General features: G+C 40.0%; 4 protein-coding genes across 4 annotated transcripts in view; 3 read left to right on the top strand and 1 right to left on the bottom strand.

Moving 5' to 3' along the window:
- The window catches only part of LOC137071174 (Fc receptor-like protein 5), a 250,913-nt gene that overhangs the window by 156,600 nt on the left and 72,593 nt on the right, over positions 1-21,720 (bottom strand). The window lies entirely within an intron of this gene.
- Positions 17,041-17,958, top strand: LOC137079656 (histone H1-like). Its single transcript, XM_067447528.1, has one exon. It carries the CDS (start codon positions 17,250-17,252, stop codon positions 17,868-17,870), a length of 621 nt encoding a protein of 206 aa, XP_067303629.1. The 5' UTR covers positions 17,041-17,249; the 3' UTR covers positions 17,871-17,958.
- LOC137079964 (histone H2A-like) lies at positions 18,455-18,953 on the top strand. Its single transcript, XM_067447549.1, has one exon. It carries the CDS (start codon positions 18,455-18,457, stop codon positions 18,839-18,841), a length of 387 nt encoding a protein of 128 aa, XP_067303650.1. The 3' UTR covers positions 18,842-18,953.
- Positions 19,667-20,135, top strand: LOC137079719 (histone H3). The gene has a single exon (XM_067447531.1). It carries the CDS (start codon positions 19,701-19,703, stop codon positions 20,109-20,111), a length of 411 nt encoding a protein of 136 aa, XP_067303632.1. The 5' UTR covers positions 19,667-19,700; the 3' UTR covers positions 20,112-20,135.

Here is a 21,720-nt window from a genome sequence, read left to right on the forward strand (position 1 = left end):
TGGTTGCATGTGATTTCACCTTTTAACTTTAGTTAGTGTGTAATGTCGCTGCTTGAGCATAAACAGTATGTGCAAAGTTACAGCGCTGAAAGTTCAATGCAATCGGAGATATTGTCTTTTAAAGTTACGGCAGTTTATTTGCCTATATATAAAGGGCGATTCTGAAATAACTGGACATATTGAGGGTGAAAGAAAGGAAGTGTGAAGAAGACATATTTAAGAATATCTTTGCTGTCATGACAACTGAAACCACAGTGTGAAGAAAAGCTCATGCCAACGGACTGTGGAGATTATTTACCATGACATCAGTGCTATATAGGAAGTGACATCATTGGTCAGTAACGTCACCATATCACAATTAAGACTCAAACTGCTGAAAGTGAAGATCTACTGAAGACAACAGACAGTAACAGATCACGACAGCATCTGCGATTCAACATTACAAACCATAAACTGAACGACTGAAGAATCACAGTAATGATCAATACACTGATCTCATTCAGCTCAACATCAAGTGTTTTTCAATTTCACACACAGATATCATGAGCTACAGATGATTTAACACTCAAATTATTAACAGCATGAATGAAAAACAGATTCAATATATAATGAAGATGAAATACAAATGATCACTGATTCACTACATCATTATAAACAATGCAAAAATGAGGCATAAATGATAAAATCATACTCACAGAGCATTAGAGGAAGTGAACTGAGCTCCATACTGATGTATTAATGACACGCTGTCAAACACACACTCTGTCTTATAGACTCAACACTTCCTGTACAAACACACAGAGAAGAAGCCGCAGGTCAGGTCAGAGTTAGCATCAAACAACACTTTTCTGCTTATACTTCATGCTTATACTTCCCTGAATTCAGAAACTAACAAGAGTTTAGAACAAAAGCAGTAGCAGAATCCTCTTTTAGGAAATGTTGGAAGAGTTCCTCATAATAATGAGCACTGTACATTATAAGAAAAGCCTTAATATATTCATGTAAGGGAGAGCAGGGCACAACCTTACGCTTTTTGACTCTCAATTTGTGTAAATCCACTTGGGGTTCAGAGTATTTATTTTTTCCCACATTGATTGCACACATGTCTAGTACAATTATGTGGTTTTGTTTCATTAATACAGTGTATACTTTTTTCTTGATTTACCTCGAAAGAATGGAAGTGAAATGCGATAACATGCCAGCTTCAAATGTTATCTGATATAATAAAAAATGTTTTTATCCAAAACAAACTAAAATATTTTGTCAATAAAATAGTATTATGAACTTTTTGAAATAAAATATATGATTTTTTTTAAACATAAAAATACACACTTTTTTGATTTTGACAAAAAGCACATTGCTAATACCGCTTAAAATCCGGGACCATTTTTGGGATTTCCGCCTGGATTTGGCCTACCCAAATTGAAAAGCTTCCCATAACCACACCGAGTGTTTTAAATACACAATTTCGGTCATTTTAAATATTAAATATCATATTTATAATAGGGGCTCATTGTACAGTGTTACAACACACCCTACCTGCATGACTGAGATTTAAACCGTGGCTCATGTCTTCTGCTGTTAGATCAGCATTAAAGAACCATCTCAACTGTTAAATAACAGATGTAATATTACAATAATACCAGATTGATCTTATATTAAATAAAAACAGAGACAAAAATTAAACTTAAGTAAGAAATTTACTTTTGCTATTGTAATATAGGATCTGAAAATGGATTGGAGAGATGAACGACAGACGCACGCTTGCATGTTCACTTTTTTTTACTGAGTGCTCGAACACATATATACTCACATATATATAACTCACATATTCTGCGTTCCACTCCACTTTAAGACACACACTTGCAAACTTCCCTAAGCACTTCCTCTTGGGGGAATCCCCGCCGCCATTTTGAAGTGCGTGCCACTTCGTGAAGTGGACAAGGGGAGTTTATATGGACAGACCCTTGCTCCCTTGATTTTGACCGAGTGAGTGAGTCTACTTCATGTACACTTCAGGCAGCTTCATATACCACAATGCAACGTGATTGTGACATCACCACATATTGTGTTTAATTTACCCCACCACAAACAACTTTATGATATTTTTAAAAACATTTAAAACAACCCAAACACATCCATATATATATATATATATATATATATATATATATATATATATATATATATATATATATATATATAGAATGCTGCATTAAACAATTAAAAAAATAATAATAATAAATCAACTCCATAGTGGATTCCAAGTGATCGAGGGCTTAGGGCGTTCCAGTTCAGTCCATTGCAAAGGGTAAGCAATGACGCACATCCGAGTGAACGAGACGGAGGGAAGTTTGCGAGTGAAGGGCATGATAAAAACGAACCAGAACGCAGCAATAGATACAATGGGGCGTGGCTTAACATTCCAGCCAATCAGCACATACATTACACTCCTCCCCTTTAAGATTTAAACAACCCTTTTTTATCTATCTATGTGTGTGCATAGAAAAGTCAAGGTAACCCAATTAAACATTACATCCGTGAACTTCAAAGAACTCGTGCACTGAGAATCATTAGTCATAGAAACAGATGCTTATAGATCTAGTCTTTTTGGAGCAGTACGGACCCTCTGGGGATATCTACGAGCAACAGTCTCTGAGGGTGTGGTGCTCACTAGAGCGTTTCCCGAAATCTCTGGCTCACCCACTGGCAAAGGGTTACCACTGACAGAAGGAATGGGTTTCTATGTCGTCAACATTGATAACTGGATTTGGGACCTCTAACACACCCTACGAAGAAGAACTTTTGGCAACACTTCCTGGCAGAATATGGTCCACATGCATGTGTAGTGGGGCAGTCTGGGTACCGCCTTTTTAACGCGACTATCGCCTGAATGACTGGTGTGACAGCCTATTGGCTGCCGCTCCATGTGTATTTAAGACGTAGTTTACGCACCTGAATGGGCATGATACAATCATTGTCATTTGTGGCTGTGTGCACGCAGCTTTGCGGGAGGTATGTAGATGTTTGGCTAATGTTGCAGGGCGAATAAGTTACTCCTTATACAACATTGAAGACTGCACTGTTTGTTCTGCTGCTATATTTGTAGTATTTTTGTGACCATTGGCATTTGATTTCTGTTTTTTTGTTTGTTTTGTTGCTTCGCGCTGATGCTGGTGGCTTGAGAACGGTGGCCAGTTCGAGCCGTCACTTAACGAGAGATGTGCCGTTAATAGAGCACATTAGCTCCACTGGTAATCGCCATCCGCAGCGTGTTGATTTGTTTTTATTTTCCTCTTGGCCTGTGTTCTTCCTAGGGACGCCTTGGAAGAACATTTATTATCTGGTCCTTGGGAGGTTTAATTTGTTGTTTTTGTTGGTTTAAATGTACTGATTTGAGTATTTCTTAATGTCTTTAATGTTTTCTTCTTGATTAATTTGTGATTTTTGATTTGAACTCCGATTGTTTTTTGCTTTTTTTATATTTTCAGTTTTGCTTTTGTTCTTTTCTTAAGATTTGTCATTGTGATTAGGTTCATGAGCTTTTGGTTTAAACGTAACAGGTTCTATCTTCGTTTGAACCATTGTGGCCAGTGGCTTGTCCATATTCATCATCTATGGTTTGAGCTTGATCCAATACAAATTGTGAATTCTGTGTGTTGATCAATTGTTGTTGTTTTTTTTTATTTTTTTTATTTCAGGAGCTGTAGGCCTCCAGTGAGGGAAGCTAGCTGTTTGACCCTGTGGTGGTGGTGTTTCTCTCACAGAGTGTTTTTGCCGTGACCATTGCATCTCCCTCACTTAGAGTGTGTGTGTGTGTGGTGTGAGTGTTTTGTGTGGAGCATACTTGGGCGAGTGGTGTGCCCTAAGATACTCACTGTGCAGCTAACCACCCTACTGGTAAGCCTCAGCCTGAAAAGTGTTTGATTTTCTTGATTTCATTTGTCTGGTCAATCGTTTTTCTACAGTTTTAACTATTATTATTGTGAAATAAAAGTGTTTTGTATTTATACCCCCGTCTCTTGTGCTTAGTGGAAACTAACGTGTGCTTTATTTTTGGGTCTAAATTTCCCTGTTCATAGAAACGGGGTGGCGTAGTCTGCTTTGTTCTAGTTGTACACTAGTGTGAATCTTTACCAATTACCGCCCCGCCACACTTGGTGCGCCTTCTTTGACCCTCCTGTACTAGATAACTCACAGGACCCATTCGCTTGAGCACAGTTGCCCTCAACCATTTCTCCTGTCCTCCTCTGAAATGTCTGACTGGTACTGGCTCTTCCTCAACGAAAGATCTTAGAACTTTCTTTCCTCTGTCATGTTTCTTTTGCTCTTGCTGTTTTTCATGAACAACTTTGGACAGATCAGGCTTCAACAACGCGTTCTGATATGGCACTTTAGAACCAGCTCCGCTGGTGTTTTTCCTGTAATGGTATGAGGCGTCAGGAATGGTATAAGGAAACTGCCCAGATAGCATGGTGACATTGATTCAATGTTGAAATTCCATCAGAATCATCATTTTGGTTGAGGTTGAAACTTCAATGCTAAGTAATATTGGATCAATGTTGAAAATTCAATGCTAACACCATACTGGACCAATGTTGAAAATTCACTGCTAAATAATATTGGATCAATGTTGATAATTCCATGCTTTTCAGTGTTGAAAAGACAAACATTGAATCAATGCTGATGTTTGGTCAGCTTAATTCTCCACCGGTGAGGCTTACAGTCAATCTATCTGTCACATTATTCAACATGTTAAGGCAAGTCCAAATCAATTGGGCACATTTGTGTGAATGTGAGCACATTTATTATCCTCAAAGGATACGATGAGTACACCAACGAGTATGTGGATTCACAAAGAATACATAAATGTAAATTTTGTAATTGTAAGCCTTTCTTTAAATTTTTCTGGAAGAGTTAAAATTGTATGCGTGTTTGATTTCTGACTCTTCCAATAAGAAAGCTGTAAAAACTATGAATCTTTTTAAAAGGTGGTATTTTCCTGCTTACTGGCATGTAATGTTGTCATTCTGTGTTTCATGTTATTATAATAAAAAATGTAAAAAAAAAAAAAAAAGAACTTCTACCATAAATTTAGTCTATCAGTTTGAAATAAATAAAAATGTAGCCTATTATTATTATTTAAATCATGTAGAATGTACATGCATTTCATTATTTATCTAAAGAATACAGAGTTAATAAAGAATTTAGAATATGTGTCCCTATCGAATATCGAATGCGCCACAATCCAATCCAGCAGGTGGCGGTAATGCACCTTCAAGACATCCACCAATCAACCAAAGCAAGCGCAGCTGAACCAAACAGACTTCAATCGCGAAAAAGAGACACAGGACGACGACCATGTTTTTTAGAGGTAAGTGGCCTACAAAAATATAATTATAAAATTCATCTCAATTTTAATTTAGTGTTTTTATTTATCTTTATGTTTTACAACTTGTGTGCTTCTCCTCAGCGAGTTAGAGTGAACTGCAATGTTAATAATAGTCACATGAGCGCCCTCATAAGTTACACAACCAACGGCCAGGGTAATCTTAATACATTGAGTTTCAGTTTGTTTTTCACCAAACCATATCATATTTGTAATCTTTTTTTTTTTTTTTTTAAGATTGGCATATACACTATGAATTGTGTCCAAATTCTGACTCGTGCAACTCTTTTTTTTTTTTTTTTTTTTTTTTTTTTTTTTTTTTTTTTGAAACGGTGCTGCACATGCATTCATTGATTTGTGAGTCGATCCTATTTGATTCATTTGGATTTTGAGACCATATAGGATCGACTCACAAGTCAATGAATGCGCGGCGCGGATCCACAAACGTATCTTACTCGTTGCACACAGATGAATCATTTTGTATCATCCTATATTTGTCCAGTGTATAAACGAGAGGCGATCGGAAGGTTAGATGAATTTCTGGCTTGTCAGTAATTGTGTTGGCCACTCGTGAGAGTATCTCACAGCTGAAGCAGAACTAGAACTGATTGACCTGTTAGCGCGGTGAGGGGAAATACAATCAGTTCAGCTCTGCTTCAGCTGTGAGATATCATCACGAGAGCAGATCACAATTGCATCATTACAGTTTAATCTTTAATGCAGCAAGAAAAAAAAAGAAAAGAGTGAGATCTTTAAGTTCTGTAGGCAGCTATATCAAACTACAGAAATTTAGTAAACAGTTGTGCCTCCAGTTCGTGTTGTAAATGGAAGAACAATCTCTTCCAAACCACCATGTAGCCTATACAGCTCCTCTTTTATTTTCTTAATTTAGCTATTTGGTCATTCATTTACTTGTTTCATTTTCACACTTTATTTATTTACTATTAAATACAATAATATTATTAGATAAAACACCAGATATAGTCACTTTGCTTTTTCATTCATTGTGTGCCTGCAGGTCCTCTAAAGTCTATTTTAAAATGCATTAATAGTCCTGAATTTAATGTTACCGTTTTAACTGGGATATCAAGATTTTGATAAAATTTCAAGTTTCACTTCATTTTGTAGTAGGCTATATTTTTAATGTATAATTAATCACATTTCCAAATATTTACTAACTTGTTGTTTTAGATGCTGTGAATGCTGATAAAAAGAGGCATCAGAGTTTATCTTTGCTGGGACGGTGCAAAACTGTCTCCATTACAACCTGAAAGGCTTCGGGGCATTGCTCATGGTGGAACCCCCTGAGTTTGGAGGATTTTATTCTTTCTTCTACCTTCTTTCTTTCAGTAGTACTGTGTCATTTCTGTATTTATTGGCAAGTTTACATTTGTATTTACTTCCATTTTGCAGATGCAGGTTGTCATGTTTTTCCAGGCTCTTCTCATTTGTGTCATGAATTCAGATGTAATTGTTTTAAGTCAATGTGAGATTTCCTGTTGTAACTGTGGGGGCATAAATAAATACATTTGCATGTAAACTGAAGGATGCCGTTTACTTTGAGTGACTTTCTGATGCAAAATCATCTCGACTGCAGCCACACATGGTCTCTGATTAAAATGAATAAAATAAAGAGACAAATTAACTGGCATAGAATCCTGCTGTACATAAAGCAAGACTGATCTATTTTTCATTGTTGAATTAACATTATTTCCCGGTGCAAACCTGATGAAAAATCAATGTTATATTTCAATACTGATTCAATGATATTTTGATTGATGCATTAACATTGATTCAACATTGATTCACTTAAATAAGTGGTTTAATTTTAGTTGGAAAACTATTAATTTGAAGCCCATCTTGATCTATTTTTCATCGTTGAAATAACATTATTTCAGGGTGCAAACCTGATGAAAAATCAACATTCTCAACATTGACATCTCAACATTGATTCAATGATATTTTAGTTGATGCATTAACATTGATTCAACGCTGATTCACTGTTTGTCTGCTATCTGGGATAATTAAAAAGTCACTCTGATGACATCATTTTTATGTGAAATGTGCATATTTACCCCCAGTTGTCATAGTATGGGAAAATATTTATTTTTTTAAAACCTGAAACCAATTTTATTGGATTCCCTGACTCCAAAAATGTACACTTTGACACCAAATTTGTCATTATAGCGATAACAGAAGCAAAGATATGGGCTCTAGAGTATTTTCGGCACATTGGCGGCCATTTTTAAAAAAAACCTGTTTATTTCTGATAAAAAGTGTGATCTCACTTGTGTCTTAGGATAAATTTATTTGTATGACCCTAAGGTACTTCCATACCAAAGGGGACCTTTGCATCATGACTTGAAGTCAAAAGTCACTTAACCTCCCTACTATTACTGCATAATAAGATTATTGACAGAGATGTTCATATGTAAGATGACATGGAAGACCCGCGGCCCCGCGCGAGCGAATGTTTGTGTAAACATACGCAATTTATACTTAGTGTGCATAACATTCAGAATATTCAAAATGGTCTTATGTGAGCTTGTTAATGCCATTGTGACATTTCCGCCTAAATTTAAATGATAGTTAATTTGGAAGTTTGATTAATCTGTCAAAGGTACAGTTATATTTGCATATGTGTATTTGGTTCATAAAGCTAACACGTTGAAGGATGCACAGTATTTATATATATTGTATTACAGTGCTGTGAACAGCTTTACATTTGTAATGTTATCTGGCTATTTATAGGGGATAATGTTACCCTGTTTTTCTAGATTCACTTAATTTATGTATTTTATTTTTCCCTTCCTTTGTATAGACCACACATACACATAGACAGACACCAATGTAACCAGTGAACTTGATGGACAATAAAGTAGTTAAAATGGGGTTCCTGTCTCCGTGTTCTTACCGACACACCATGGTGATGGCCAAATCTACCTAAAACCAGTCCACCTTCATTACTTCACAGTTGAAACTGATTCCAACTCCTTTCTCTTCTGCATTGTCTCCCAGCAAAACCAGTGGAAGAAGTCATCACCATCAGATTGCTTACTCAACCACGTGGAACGTAAATATCACTTAACCAAACCTCTCTCTAGAGACCTTGGCATTGTTGTATATTATCAGTATATGATTTTCTAATTTACATTAGAGGTAATATATCTGATGCTAGTTAATAACAAATAATCTTTCGTTTATTTGTTTGATGCATAATAAGGTTCTTCACCTTAATTTCAGAGAAACAACAGTTTATCTTTCCATAAGATAACGTAACACTTCTACAGCCACACTTAACTTACTCACATGTATTTTATGCATCTTCTGCACTTTATTCCTTTATCATTCATTGTATTTACTTATTAGTGTTAATTGTTATGTTTATCTTTTGTTAATAAAATCTGTTTTATTACAGTTGTGTCTTCCTTGTTCTGATAATATATGGGCTCTACAAATTATCTCACCAATCTTTCAGATAAATTAGCTGACCAACTCTTCCCCCTTTACATTCATTATAAATGACTGGGCAGCCTCCTGTACAGTGTTCTCATACAGCCAAGGTAAAATACCTTGACTAGTGTCCCAAACTAAGGGGGGAGTTGACCTTGAAAAACGGTTGAAAAATTCCTTGTGAGACTTAAAGTCTATTCTTCAGTATTATTTCTTTAATGTATTGCACTCCTGACACTTGGCCTTCATTCTTCACAACTGGTCTTGGGTCCTAAATTGTTAAACCCCAACACTCTCCTGCCCTGCCTCCTGAACCTATCTTGAAACCTCATACAAAAGAGAGGAGTTGTTCAGGAAATTGAGAGATATAGGTTTAATCATCTTCACTCTATTAAATCTATTAAGTTGGGACAGTCAAGAATACAGAGAGAAAAAAATAAAACAATTAAATATCTCAAAAGAATAAGAGAAAATGGATTCCTAAATATTCATTTAACTTTGTGGATTTTGACTCAGTCAATATGTGTAAAATATTTTTGAACTGAAGTAGTGAAACATAAGCTCTTCAAATGACATCAGCAACAATCAAGAGTTCAGGTCAAATCGGTTACATCGAAGAGTTGTGCTCTTTGTTTAGAGTTGGTGAGTGGCTCTTGAAGCACACAAATATTATCTGAGTCTGTTTGTGACTCGTCTTCGCTCGGCAGAGGATCTGTGTCAGTGATTTTACAGTTAAAGGACAACTCCGGTGAGAAATGAAAGATGGTTACAGAGTAGATCGTTCTCTGGGATGCGTTTTCATGAAAATCGAATGTAAAGAGTTTTATCTCTGAAAACAGATTAGCTTATAACGCTTGTCTATGGGGCACAGGGTAGTGAAATTAAATCACTAGTTAATACCACGAACAAGGTTTAAAATAGCCTCACACTAACACAGTAGGATAATGAGGGTCCCTACATGCAAACCGAAGAATTGAGAACTTAGTAAGTGTACAAACAGTTTAATAATAAGATACTTTATAAAGACAGTGCACTACGCGTTCACGGACAGGCGCCCTTAATTAGCATCATCAGCCGTAGTCTGTCAAACATTAACTAGTCAAAACACTGGAGATTGTGGAATATTTATGTTCATGGTAAGAAATGTAAGTAAAAGAGCAGGCTTTTCTTGTCACATGCCTGCCCTGTCTTGTGTGTACATGTGGGTTTTGTCATGTCTTGCATGTGCTCCTGTCAGTGACTACGTTTACATGGACAGCAGTAATCTAATTATTGACCTTATTCTAAATAAGACAATATTCTGATTAAGGTGTTTACATGAGTTGCTTTTAGAGTACTCCGTTCATGTTCCCGTTTTACATGTGCTAGAACATAGATCGATTATGGCACGTCATTACGTGCCCATGCCACGCTATGTTCTCCAACATCCAATCATAGCGTGACTTTGGCAGGTGTGTTAATTTTATGGGCTCAGTAAACCCGCTAACTTCACCTGCGGGTGTCGCTGTTGGACAGTGTTACTTTACATTAAGAAGTATAACAAAACATGCGTTTTTATAATGTTTTATATCTACATTTACGTTGATTTATTTTTGTAATATGTATTGCCTCTTTTTTTTTTTTTTTTTGAAGAGACACTGCCCCTCTTTCCTCCTTATTGACAGCCTACATTTATAATAATAGCTTTGATTAATTATGAAAAAGGTTTAAAAATCATGACTCTTTGGATTGTTTTTCCTGCCGTCGAGCCACAGGCGTTCACTGAATGACCCATCTGGTTTGCGATTACAGATACAAACTTATTGTATTTTACTTCTACAATGAGCATAATAATTACAACAAAAATAAAAATAGAGAGAGAGGACGCAGTGTTCACAATGAACAGTCAAGTAAAACACACACCGCCCATAGCAACGACGTTTATGGCAACGACTTTTCAGACTGACAGATCCGTAAAAGATAAACGCGACTTTTCCACTATTTGTTACTGTTTTGTACACGTTGTTATATTAAGTATAATTCCAATTATGTTTTATTGGCCACAATATTATCGATGATTGTTGAAAGGGGCACTTTTGATTAATTTTCAAAAAGGGCAGAGGCTCCAACCCACAAAGCCTCCCCTCTGCACTCCCCTGTTGTGCGTAACGGTATGTGTCCTGTCACAAAATGCGGTGAAATCTCCGACATGACATTAATAGTTAGATTAAGGTGTGTACATGTCTCTGATAATGCGACTAAAATAGGCATACTCCACATGTCTTAATCCGATTTATGTTTAGTTAGATTATGACTTTAATCAGATTAAGGTAATTAGAAATCGCTGTCTACATGGTATCCTCTTAATCAGAGTATTGTCTTAATCAGATTAATATCGGAGTATTGTTGTCCATGTAAACGTAGTCATTGTCTGATCCCTCCCCCTTGTTATCTGATTAGTGTTGATTTCTCCCACCTGTTCCTTCTTGATTTCTTCCCTTTATAAGCTTCTTGTGTTTGTCAGTCTGTGTTGGATCCTTGTGTAATGTCTACGTCTCCCGTTCCCCCAGTGACTTCTTTTGGTATGTTTTGAGTTTTGAGTTTATGTTCTATTATGTGTTTTGCCCCCACGTGGGTGTTTGTTTTGTATTTATGTTTTATTTTGTTAATACATTTTTCCTGCACTTGAGTCCTTGCACCATTTTCCCTTGTCTGTGACGTGACATTTCTAACACAACATTAATGATGGGCATGTTTAATCATTTGTAAAACACTGGGATATTCCTTTTTTAGGTGTCTTCAAATCTGTAGTTTGATTTTCATAATTGTTATAAAAATGTGGGAAAAAAAAGTACTATACTGAATATTGCGCTGGACTGGGAGTTTGACTTTACTAAGCATTATACTTTTGATAAATAATTACAAAATGTATTTTGGGATGTTTTAAATGTCCTTTTGAATGCATCTACTGTGCTTTAGCATGACTCTTATCAGTGAATCTGCTGGTGTCAATAATAAAGAAGGGAAGGAATAGATTATGTGAGTTCAAGCTATTTTTGACTTAAATTTTGGAATATTAGTAATAACCAATTAATATTTTCTAGGAAGATAGTGCACATTTGTTGCAGAAGGATGCAGATGAAACAACGGACAAGGTAACAGCACATTCAGTGTTACGAGCTAATTTCAAGTTTTACCCCCGTATACTGTAACTACAGTATCTTTCTGATTAAAATACAGAATAAATGTTTTTCTCAAGTACTAACTGCACCCATAGGATGTGCATTCTGTATTAAGGAAAATTGCTGTCAGTAGTGATGTTTAGAAAAGTGTTTAATGATCATGTCAGTCATTGTTTTTGTTAGTTTTGTATGCCTCATTGTTGCCAGAGAAATGCTTCATGTGTTCATTGAGGTGCTGTGATCCTGCTTTTGTAAACTTGGGTCTTGTATGTTTGCATTATAGATTCTGGTGGGAACTCATTCTTGTGAAAGCACACATTTGCTGTTTAGACCAGTGTTTCCCAACTCTGTTCTTGGAGGCAAACCAACAGGTACACATTTTGAATGTCTCCCTTATATGACCTCTCTATTTCAGGCCTTGGAGCAGGGATGTGCAGTTTCGGTCACAGTCCTGCAGAGTTCAGCTCCAACCCATCAAACACACCTGAACCAGCTGATCAGTGTCTTCAGGGTTACTAAGTAAAGGCAGGTGAGTTTTTTATCAGGAGCTGTCTCATTTCGGAGTCTACATTTGTCGACCAAAAAGAATCGGAGACCTGTAGACATTGTCATAAAACATTTAAACACTGCTTATCTGGTGATAACGGTTTAATAGGTATTTGATTGCAAAATGCAACAAGAATAGTATTCACATGGATGTGCATGCATGTATACTAGTGTTTCACGAGTTTGTGTGCCCATATAATCTTAGTGAAAGTGGTAAACAGATTTGGCTTGCTGTCTGCTATAGAGGGGCTCAGAGAGGATGTTCTAACCGAGCTCCGATTGCCGAAATTACGTTTATTAACTTCACTTCACGAGTTTGTGCACTGCATCACTGCAGCAGCAGTCTCAAAATGGCGGGGCACTGCAGCAGCCTCCAGCATTCTCGAATTGGCGGGGCACTGCAGCAGCATCAAGCAAAGCACTGCTCAAACTGGCGGGGAACTGCAGCAGCCTCCAGCATTCTCGAATTGGCGGGGCACTGCAGCGGCAGTCTCAAAATGGTGTGGCAATGCATGCGGCAGTCTCAAAACGGCGGGGCAATGCAGCAGCATTGAGCAAAAAACTGCAGCGACAGTCTCAAGATGGCGGGGCACTGCAGTGGCAGTCTTTACATGGCGTGGCACTGCGGCGGCAGTCTCAAATTGGCAGGGCACTGTAGCTGCAGTCACAAATTAGCAGGGCACTGCAGCTGCAGTATCAAGCAAAGCATGGCAGCGGCAGTCAAAAAATAGCAAAGCACTGCAGTGGCAGTATCAAATTGAGAAGCACTGCAGTGGCAGTATCAAATTGAGAAGCACTGCAGCAGCTGCATCAAATTGGAGGAGCATTACAGCGGCAGTATTAAATTGTGGAGCACTGGGCACTGCAGCGGCAGTATCAAGCAAAGGATTGCAGCGGCAGTCACAAATTAGCGAAGCACTGCAGTGGCAGCATTAAACTGGAGGGGCACTGCAGCATCAAATTGGTGGAGCACTGCAGCAGTAGCGTCAAATTGCGGAGCACTGCAGCGGCAGTGTCAAAATGGTGGAGCACTGCAGCGGCAGCGTCAAATTGCGGAGCGCAGCAGCAGCGTCAAAATGGCGGAGCACTGCAGCGGCATCGTCAAATTGCGGAGCACTGCAGTGGCTGTGTCAAAATGGCGAAGTGCTGCAGCGACAGCATTTAATAGGTAGAGCACTGCAGTGGCAGCATTAAATAGGAGGTGCACTGCAGTGGCAGCATCAAATAGTAGGAGCACTGCAGCTGCAGCATTAAAAAGGAGGAGCCCTGGAGTGGCAGCATTAAACTGGAGGAGCACTGTAGCGGCAGCATCAAATAGGAGGAGCACAGCGTCAGTGTCAAAATGGCGGAGCACTGCAGTGGCAGTATCAAATAGGAGGAGCACTGCAGCGACAGCATCAAACTGGAGGAGCAACGCAGCGGCAGCATCAAATAGGAGGAGCACTGCAGTGGCAGCATTAAACTGGAGGAGCACTGTAGTGGCAAGCAAAGCCCTGGAGCATCAAGCGAGGGACTGTGGCATCAAGTGAAGGACTACAATGGTGATGTAAAGCCAAATACTGCAGCGGCAGTATCAAATTGGCAGAGCACTGCAGCATCAAGCGAATGTGGCTTATTTGATGAGGCTGAGGTCCGAATAAAAGTTAAATCGAAAGGCCTCTAAAGACCACCCACCCAGTAGTTTAATTGATGGTCTGGCAATCCTTTTTGGCCTGCGGTGGTGTCTGCTCCATTGCGGAAGAAGTGAGGTGAATACAAGTAAGCCTAAATACCAGAGTGGGTGGGTATTTGCTAAAGCTTTTTTAATGAACTTCACTGCCTGGTGACAGGAAGGTTGTTCTCATCAGCAAATAGCGGGTCGAGATGTGAGGAGATCTGCGCCTCCCTGTGGCAAGGGAGAAGGAAAGATAGTGATATTGCTGGATGGGTGTTGGGAGACTGAAGATAGGAATCTAAAGGCAGTTTTTTAAAATTGATCTGTTTATTGCTTTTGATTAGGAAACGGATGGGGTTCTTGTTTAAAACTTAGAGATCATCGATGGTTGGATGGATGGTTGTAGATTAGAAATTGAAAGCAGCTGAGACCGTTTGCGGAGGCAGCCTCACGCTTTGGGTCTGCGCCAATAGCAGAGGAGAGATGTAGATAGAGTGATAGAGTGAGAGATATAGCTTTTCTCGATTTAACAGAGAATAAAAGCCAGAAAGAACAGAAATATTGGAAGCGTGGAAAGAAGAACAGAAGAAGCTATACTTACCTATGAGAGGAGGAAAGGTAACAGTCACTGTCGAAGAGGCCGCGGAACTAATGTCTGCGGCCACAATAACGCGGCCGAATTAAGGGCCGCACGAGCAGATTTTCTCGTGGAATTCCTCTGGGTTAAATGGAAAACCAGGGTTGGATAACGCTTGCCTGAGCGCGTTGATGGACCATTTCTCAACAGGAGGTATGAGGCTTAACGTTACTGCTGAAGAGGATGATGTTGATGAAGGCCTCGATGCATCAAGATGAGGATCGACTGAGCCCTGTGATGATTCTAGATGGAAGAAGAGAGAGGTCTTCTTGAGCAAGGTGTTATGTGGAGCGGAGAGACCGGCCATCTGGCGATCAACAGGTGAAATGAGCAGCGTAGCCAGTCAAGCAGAGTTGGGCAGGCCAAATGCTTCAGGAACTAAAAAGGGGAAGAGGTAAGCTGCTGGATTTATACCTTGGTATTAATTGAAAGATTAGATGGACGTACTCCTCCCGAAATTACGTTTATTAACTTCACTAATAAGGTCATGTAAAATTCTTGTGTAACAGTTTTGAATCCTCTAGGCTACACTGGAAGAGGAAAATGTAGAGAGATGCTTCAAGAAACACTGGTGTCAGGAGAACCATCTCTAACTCAACATCAACAACACAAGCAGCTGGTGGTGGATTTCAGGGGAAAGGACAGAGAACACACCCTGTAACCATCGACGGGATGCCTGTAGGGAGCAGGTCAACAGCTTTAAATTCACATTCACTTAACTAAAGATCTCGTGTGGTTTGCGCACACATATGCACTTCAACACCTCAGGTGCCTGAGGACGTTTGGAATGAACCCCAACATCCTTAGATCATTCTGTATCTGCACTGTGGGGAGCATCAAGAACACTTGGTACATAAACTGCACTGCTGGCAACCTACAAACCACATTGTAGGAGGTGAGCTTTCCTCCCTCCAGACGATGTATAAAGCCCAGAGGCTCATCAGTGACTCCTGCCACCCGAGCCACGGACTGCTCTCTCTGCAGCACCGGTCCCACACAAGCTGACTGGGGGACGACTTCTTTTTCTATTAGGCTATCAGGCTGCTAAACAGCCAGAACTGATGTGCCTTACCAGGGGCGTAGCCATCTTTTCAGGAGTGAGGGGGACAGAAATGTTGTAATACCAGTATATTTTTGGACCGATATAATTTATCACATCTCTTGCTTTTAATTTGGTAAGATATTAAATACACTGCTGAGCAATAACCACTAATATCTATAATATTTTTCTCCTATATTTTATGCCAATTTTATGATTGGTTTACTACAAACACTTGTGCATCAAGTCTCCATAGATTTTATGCAAAGTAAAAAAAAAAAAAAAAAAATGTATGTATGTATGTATGTATGTATGTATGTATGTATGTATGTATTCTGATGTAAACCAGCTGTTCTCTATGTGAATATATAGTAAAGTGTAATTTATTTCTGAATTTATCATCATTAACTAATCATTCTCATATGAGGATTAGATGATCAACAAACATTTATGATTATTATCAGTTGTGCTGCTCTTGGTGATGCTTAATTTTTGTGGAAACCATCTAAACATTTGTGGTAAAATTAAAAAAGTGAGAAACTCTTCTTTCTGTCTAAATCAAACGAAATGGCCTATTGTAATGAATGTGTTGTGAATTGGTAGAGTTGTCAAAAATACATTATGACCTGTGCTGTCTCTTGCTTTAAATGATGAGCAATAATTTCCATGATTTGTATTCACATGCTTCAGTATATGAGATGAATGCCGAATCAGGAGACTATTTTTTTTAATTTATTTTTTATTGCAATTAACATTTTTATGTCGCGATATGATGTACATTAACGATGTGTTTAAAACATGTAGACTCTGCTGGCCGGACATGAGAGTCACAGACAGACTCGAGACTCCGGATGATGTTCGTGTGCTTCAATCTGCCCAAATCAACAGCTGTATGAAAGCCTCCTCACACCCTCACTGATGCTGCTTTCACTAAAGTCTCTTTCAGACTGTTTGCTGGACACACAAGGGACGTGTTTAGGATTTTATTAACGTTTTCATTCAAATTATCCATCGGGTTTACATGTAGAGTTTCGCCGTGGCTGATGCTCGCGTTGGATTTGACCTGACGAAGGCAAAAGTAACATTTCCTCTCCGCGTATTTGAGTCTCTGATGAAAGGCCAGAACCTCTGCTTGGTGTTTACTTTGATTAGACTGTGACAAACTATTTTCCCGCTTCAGTTTTTCCTGAAATGTACGAGAAGAAAACACAAGCGTGAGGAGCTCGTGGACGCGCACTGGCGCGTGAGCGGGCAGGTTGAGTCTATGAGGTTCTCATGTGTAATTCAAGAGCAGCGCCGCGCGAGCGCTATTCATTGCTCAAACCAGACAGCGTTTGAAAGACTTTAGATACGACCAGAGAGAGATAGAGATGGCAGAAACCGCCCCAGCCCCGGCTGCTGCCGCCCCGGCCAAATCGCCCAAGAAGAAGTCCGCAGCGAAAGCCAAGAAAGCAGGTCCAGGCGTCGGCGAGCTCATCGTCAAGGCTGTGTCCGCGTCGAAGGAGAGGAGCGGTGTGTCCCTGGCCGCCCTGAAGAAAGCGCTCGCTGCCGGCGGCTACGATGTGGAGAAGAACAACTCCCGCGTCAAGATCGCCGTCAAGAGTCTGGTGACTAAAGGCGCCCTGGTGCAGGTCAAAGGGACCGGGGCCTCCGGCTCCTTCAAGCTCAACAAGCAGCAAGCCGAGACCAAGAAGAAACCCGCCAAGAAAGCGGCTCCTAAAGCGAAGAAGCCCGCAGCCAAGAAACCCGCGGCCGCTAAGAAGCCCAAAGCTGCAGCAGCAAAGAAGCCCAAAGCCGCGAAGAAATCACCGAAGAAGGCCAAGAAACCCGCCGCCACAGCCGCTAAGAAGGCGACGAAGAGCCCCAAGAAGGCAAAGAAGCCAGCAGCCGCTAAAGCAGCCAAAAGCCCTAAAAAGGCCAAGGCGGCTAAACCTAAAGCAGCAAAGCCTAAGGCCGCCAAGCCTAAAAGGGCAGCTCCCAAAAAGAGATAAACATCTACTGTTTGTTCCTCAACGGCTCTTTTAAGAGCCACCCACTAACTCTAAATAAAGAGCAAAACTCGTGTATTATAGATAATTGTGAAAATAAGCCAAGCAATTGAACGTTAAACTCTTGGTAGCTCAAAAAACAACAATGAATTCATAGTTGGTAAAATAATAATAATAATAATAAATACAGTCCAAATATGAAACATAACTACAGATAATATAAACAACACGATTGTGAGAATACAACCCAACACTACAATATGGGCAGTGATAAACTTCAGTACTACAATAGGGACATAAAACTACAGTATCAGACCACTGTGCACAGAATATACAGTGTTTGGTGGGAACAGCGATTATCGATTATCGATTATAATTTTCAATCAAATCTTTTTCAAAGTTGTAATCTCGTCTTCTGTCTAAAATACTTGCACATAATCATTCCCGCTGAAAGGGGGTTGGGCTTTGGAGGGAAGTTCAATGATTGGTTTGAATCTCCTCAGACTCTAAACCAATGGGCGACTGGCACTCTCCTTTAAAGGCAGTGTGTGGCGCTGCTCATTATTCTGTTAACTTTGACTTCAAGAATGAGTGGAAGAGGCAAAACCGGCGGAAAGGCTCGCGCCAAGGCCAAGACTCGCTCTTCTAGGGCGGGACTGCAGTTCCCCGTCGGCCGTGTCCACAGGCTTCTCCGTAAAGGCAACTATGCTCAGCGCGTCGGTGCCGGTGCTCCGGTTTATTTGGCCGCTGTGCTCGAATATCTCACCGCTGAGATCCTGGAGTTGGCTGGAAACGCCGCTCGGGACAACAAGAAGACCCGTATCATTCCTCGACACCTGCAGCTGGCGGTGCGCAATGACGAGGAGCTGAACAAGCTTCTGGGTGGCGTGACCATCGCTCAGGGCGGCGTGCTGCCCAACATTCAGGCCGTGCTGCTGCCCAAGAAGACCGAGAAGCCCGCCAAGTCCAAATAAATACACTAAAGTCTGCTTTTAGCGACCCAAAGGCTCTTTTAAGAGCCACACAAATTCTTTCTGAAAGACAGATTTTTCAGTGGGCATTAAGTGTAATGGCCACTTTTGCATAACCTCAATTTTAGCTTCTATAATAATCCTGCAAATGTTTTTCCCTTAAGAGTAACAAATCAGTGATTTTTCCTAACTTGATTTTCTATTATAGTCTTTTCTGTTAAAAATAAATGCAGAAGAATGCAATTTTAATTGGCACTGGTTCTCAATCCTGAAAATGAAAAGGAGAAAACAATTCTAGTCACTGATGTAATGTATTATGATATGGTTTCATTGGCATGGTTTAATAAATTTTAAACTGCTATAATTATATAAATACAATGTAATGGAATAAATAATGTGGTGATATAAGTATATACATGATGCTGATGAAGCTGTGGATTTCGGCGTCTCTGTTCAATACAGCTCTTACAGGTTGTTGGCCTTGTCTTTTTCGTTGCTTCTATTACTCTCCCCTTTTTTGTAAGTCGCTTTGGATAAAAGCGTCTGCTAAATGATTAAATGTAAATGTAAAATAAGACTTGAAAAGTCTTTTGGTGTACACAATTATAACTTGAGTTGGCTTATTTAATTTTGGTGTTAGTGAAACAAAGGACGTTTGGGCGGGAACCATAAACTGTCGTCTAAAAACAGAAAACGCAAAGACATTGGCCAACTGTTATCTGGACATTAGCCAATCGAATGCCTCCGATGAGACTCCATCCAATCAGCGCATGGCAGCTCTAGGGTTAAATAAGCGCTGCGTTCTTGTGAACTCTTCATTCGTTTGTTCTGTTCAGAGCAGCCGCTGAGCTCATCAGAAACAATGGCGAGAACCAAGCAGACCGCTCGTAAGTCCACCGGAGGAAAAGCCCCGAGGAAGCAGCTGGCTACTAAAGCCGCCCGTAAGAGCGCTCCAGCTACCGGTGGCGTTAAGAAGCCTCACCGTTACAGGCCCGGTACCGTGGCGCTGAGAGAGATTCGCCGTTATCAGAAATCCACTGAGCTGCTGATCCGCAAACTGCCCTTCCAGCGGCTGGTGAGAGAAATCGCTCAGGATTTCAAGACGGATCTGCGCTTCCAGAGCTCCGCTGTCATGGCCCTGCAGGAGGCTAGCGAGGCTTATTTGGTGGGTCTGTTTGAGGACACCAATCTGTGCGCCATCCACGCCAAGAGAGTCACCATCATGCCCAAAGACATCCAGCTGGCCCGCCGCATCCGCGGAGAGCGCGCTTAGATCCACATCAGACACATACCCCAAAGGCTCTTTTAAGAGCCACATCCATAACTGAAAGATCATTTCCATGAGTTAACACTGATGTGTTGATTATTATCTATCTAAAATGGATACATTAGAATTAGGAATTGTTTTAAATACGTTTGGCCAGCGAAATTTTAAGAACAGTACAATGTGCTGCTTTTCCAAGTAAAGTATTTCATCTTATTATAAAAGTATTTCCATAAATGGTACGCGACCAACTCCCTTTCTCGGGATGTAACTTGTGCGTAATGGATGAAGTAGAGCCATAGAAAAAGACGGCTCTGAGATGAAGTTAGACGGTCCAATCACACCCCAGTCCCACCCATAATTCTCCCTCCACTTATTAGATCAAGAGGTGGAGCTTAACTAGTCAAACTCAACCAATGACGCCCAGAGAGGAGGAGCAATGAGCAGCAGCGTGTTGGGTGACACGCAGAACAGGCCATGATTGTGGTTTCAACCAGGTCCGCTAGTGGACTATAAACTCCTCTTCTCCAGTGTTTGTTCTTCATTCAGTTGTTGTGAGTTGAACAGTATTTGTCGCCATGTCTGGAAGAGGAAAGGGCGGTAAAGGACTCGGGAAAGGAGGCGCTAAGCGCCACCGAAAGGTTCTCCGCGATAATATCCAGGGAATCACTAAACCCGCTATTCGGCGTCTTGCTCGGCGTGGCGGCGTCAAGCGTATTTCTGGCCTGATCTATGAAGAGACGCGCGGAGTGTTGAAGGTGTTTCTGGAGAACGTCATTCGTGATGCTGTTACCTACACTGAGCACGCCAAAAGAAAGACCGTCACCGCCATGGATGTGGTGTACGCGCTGAAGCGACAGGGACGCACCCTGTACGGGTTCGGAGGTTAAGAGATTCACGGAGAAGAAAAACACCAACGGCTCTTTTAAGAGTCACACACACTTTCACACTAAGAGCAAGTTTATAAATGATGAATTAATATAATCATATATCATGTTTGAATCCTTTTTTTTTTTTTTTTTTTTTTAACGTATAATGGTCGATTCTGCGTTGCAACTGCAGTGAAATGTGTTGGAAGTTTTTGGCGCTTGCTAGGGATTATTGCATTTTTTTCCCTTTTCTTAAAAAGATGAATGTTAGTTCTTGCATCTATATGTCTGTATTTCAAATTACAGTGCATTTGTGGAATCTGCACTGAGAAGTAAACTACATTAAACGTTAAAATCGAATAATTTAGTCAAAGAACTCTGAAATTACTCACAATTTTTCACTTATTCATGCGGGAAAATTAAACAGAGGGGTATTTGAATTTGGGGAGGAAAGGGGGAAAAAACGTTATATTGCATTATTTTAATTGTCCCAGTATCAAATAATTCAATAGGATACTGCATTTCCCTGACGTTGTTTTTTCCCCAGCAAATTGTCTAATGTCCTATTTAGTTTTCCAGCTTGTATTTCTAACGTAATTCTTTCTTCCTCATATCTTTTACATTCTATTTTAACATAGTCTACTGTCTCTTGTATATTGCAGTGGATGTAAAGTCCAGTGGGATGTTTTCATATTCTATGTAATGAGAAATGTAAACCAGCATGACCTATTCTTAGACGTGTATTAAAT

The sequence above is a fragment of the Pseudorasbora parva genome, chromosome 1 (genome assembly GCF_024679245.1).
Source record: "Pseudorasbora parva isolate DD20220531a chromosome 1, ASM2467924v1, whole genome shotgun sequence".
NCBI classification, from domain to species: domain Eukaryota; kingdom Metazoa; phylum Chordata; class Actinopteri; order Cypriniformes; family Gobionidae; genus Pseudorasbora; species Pseudorasbora parva.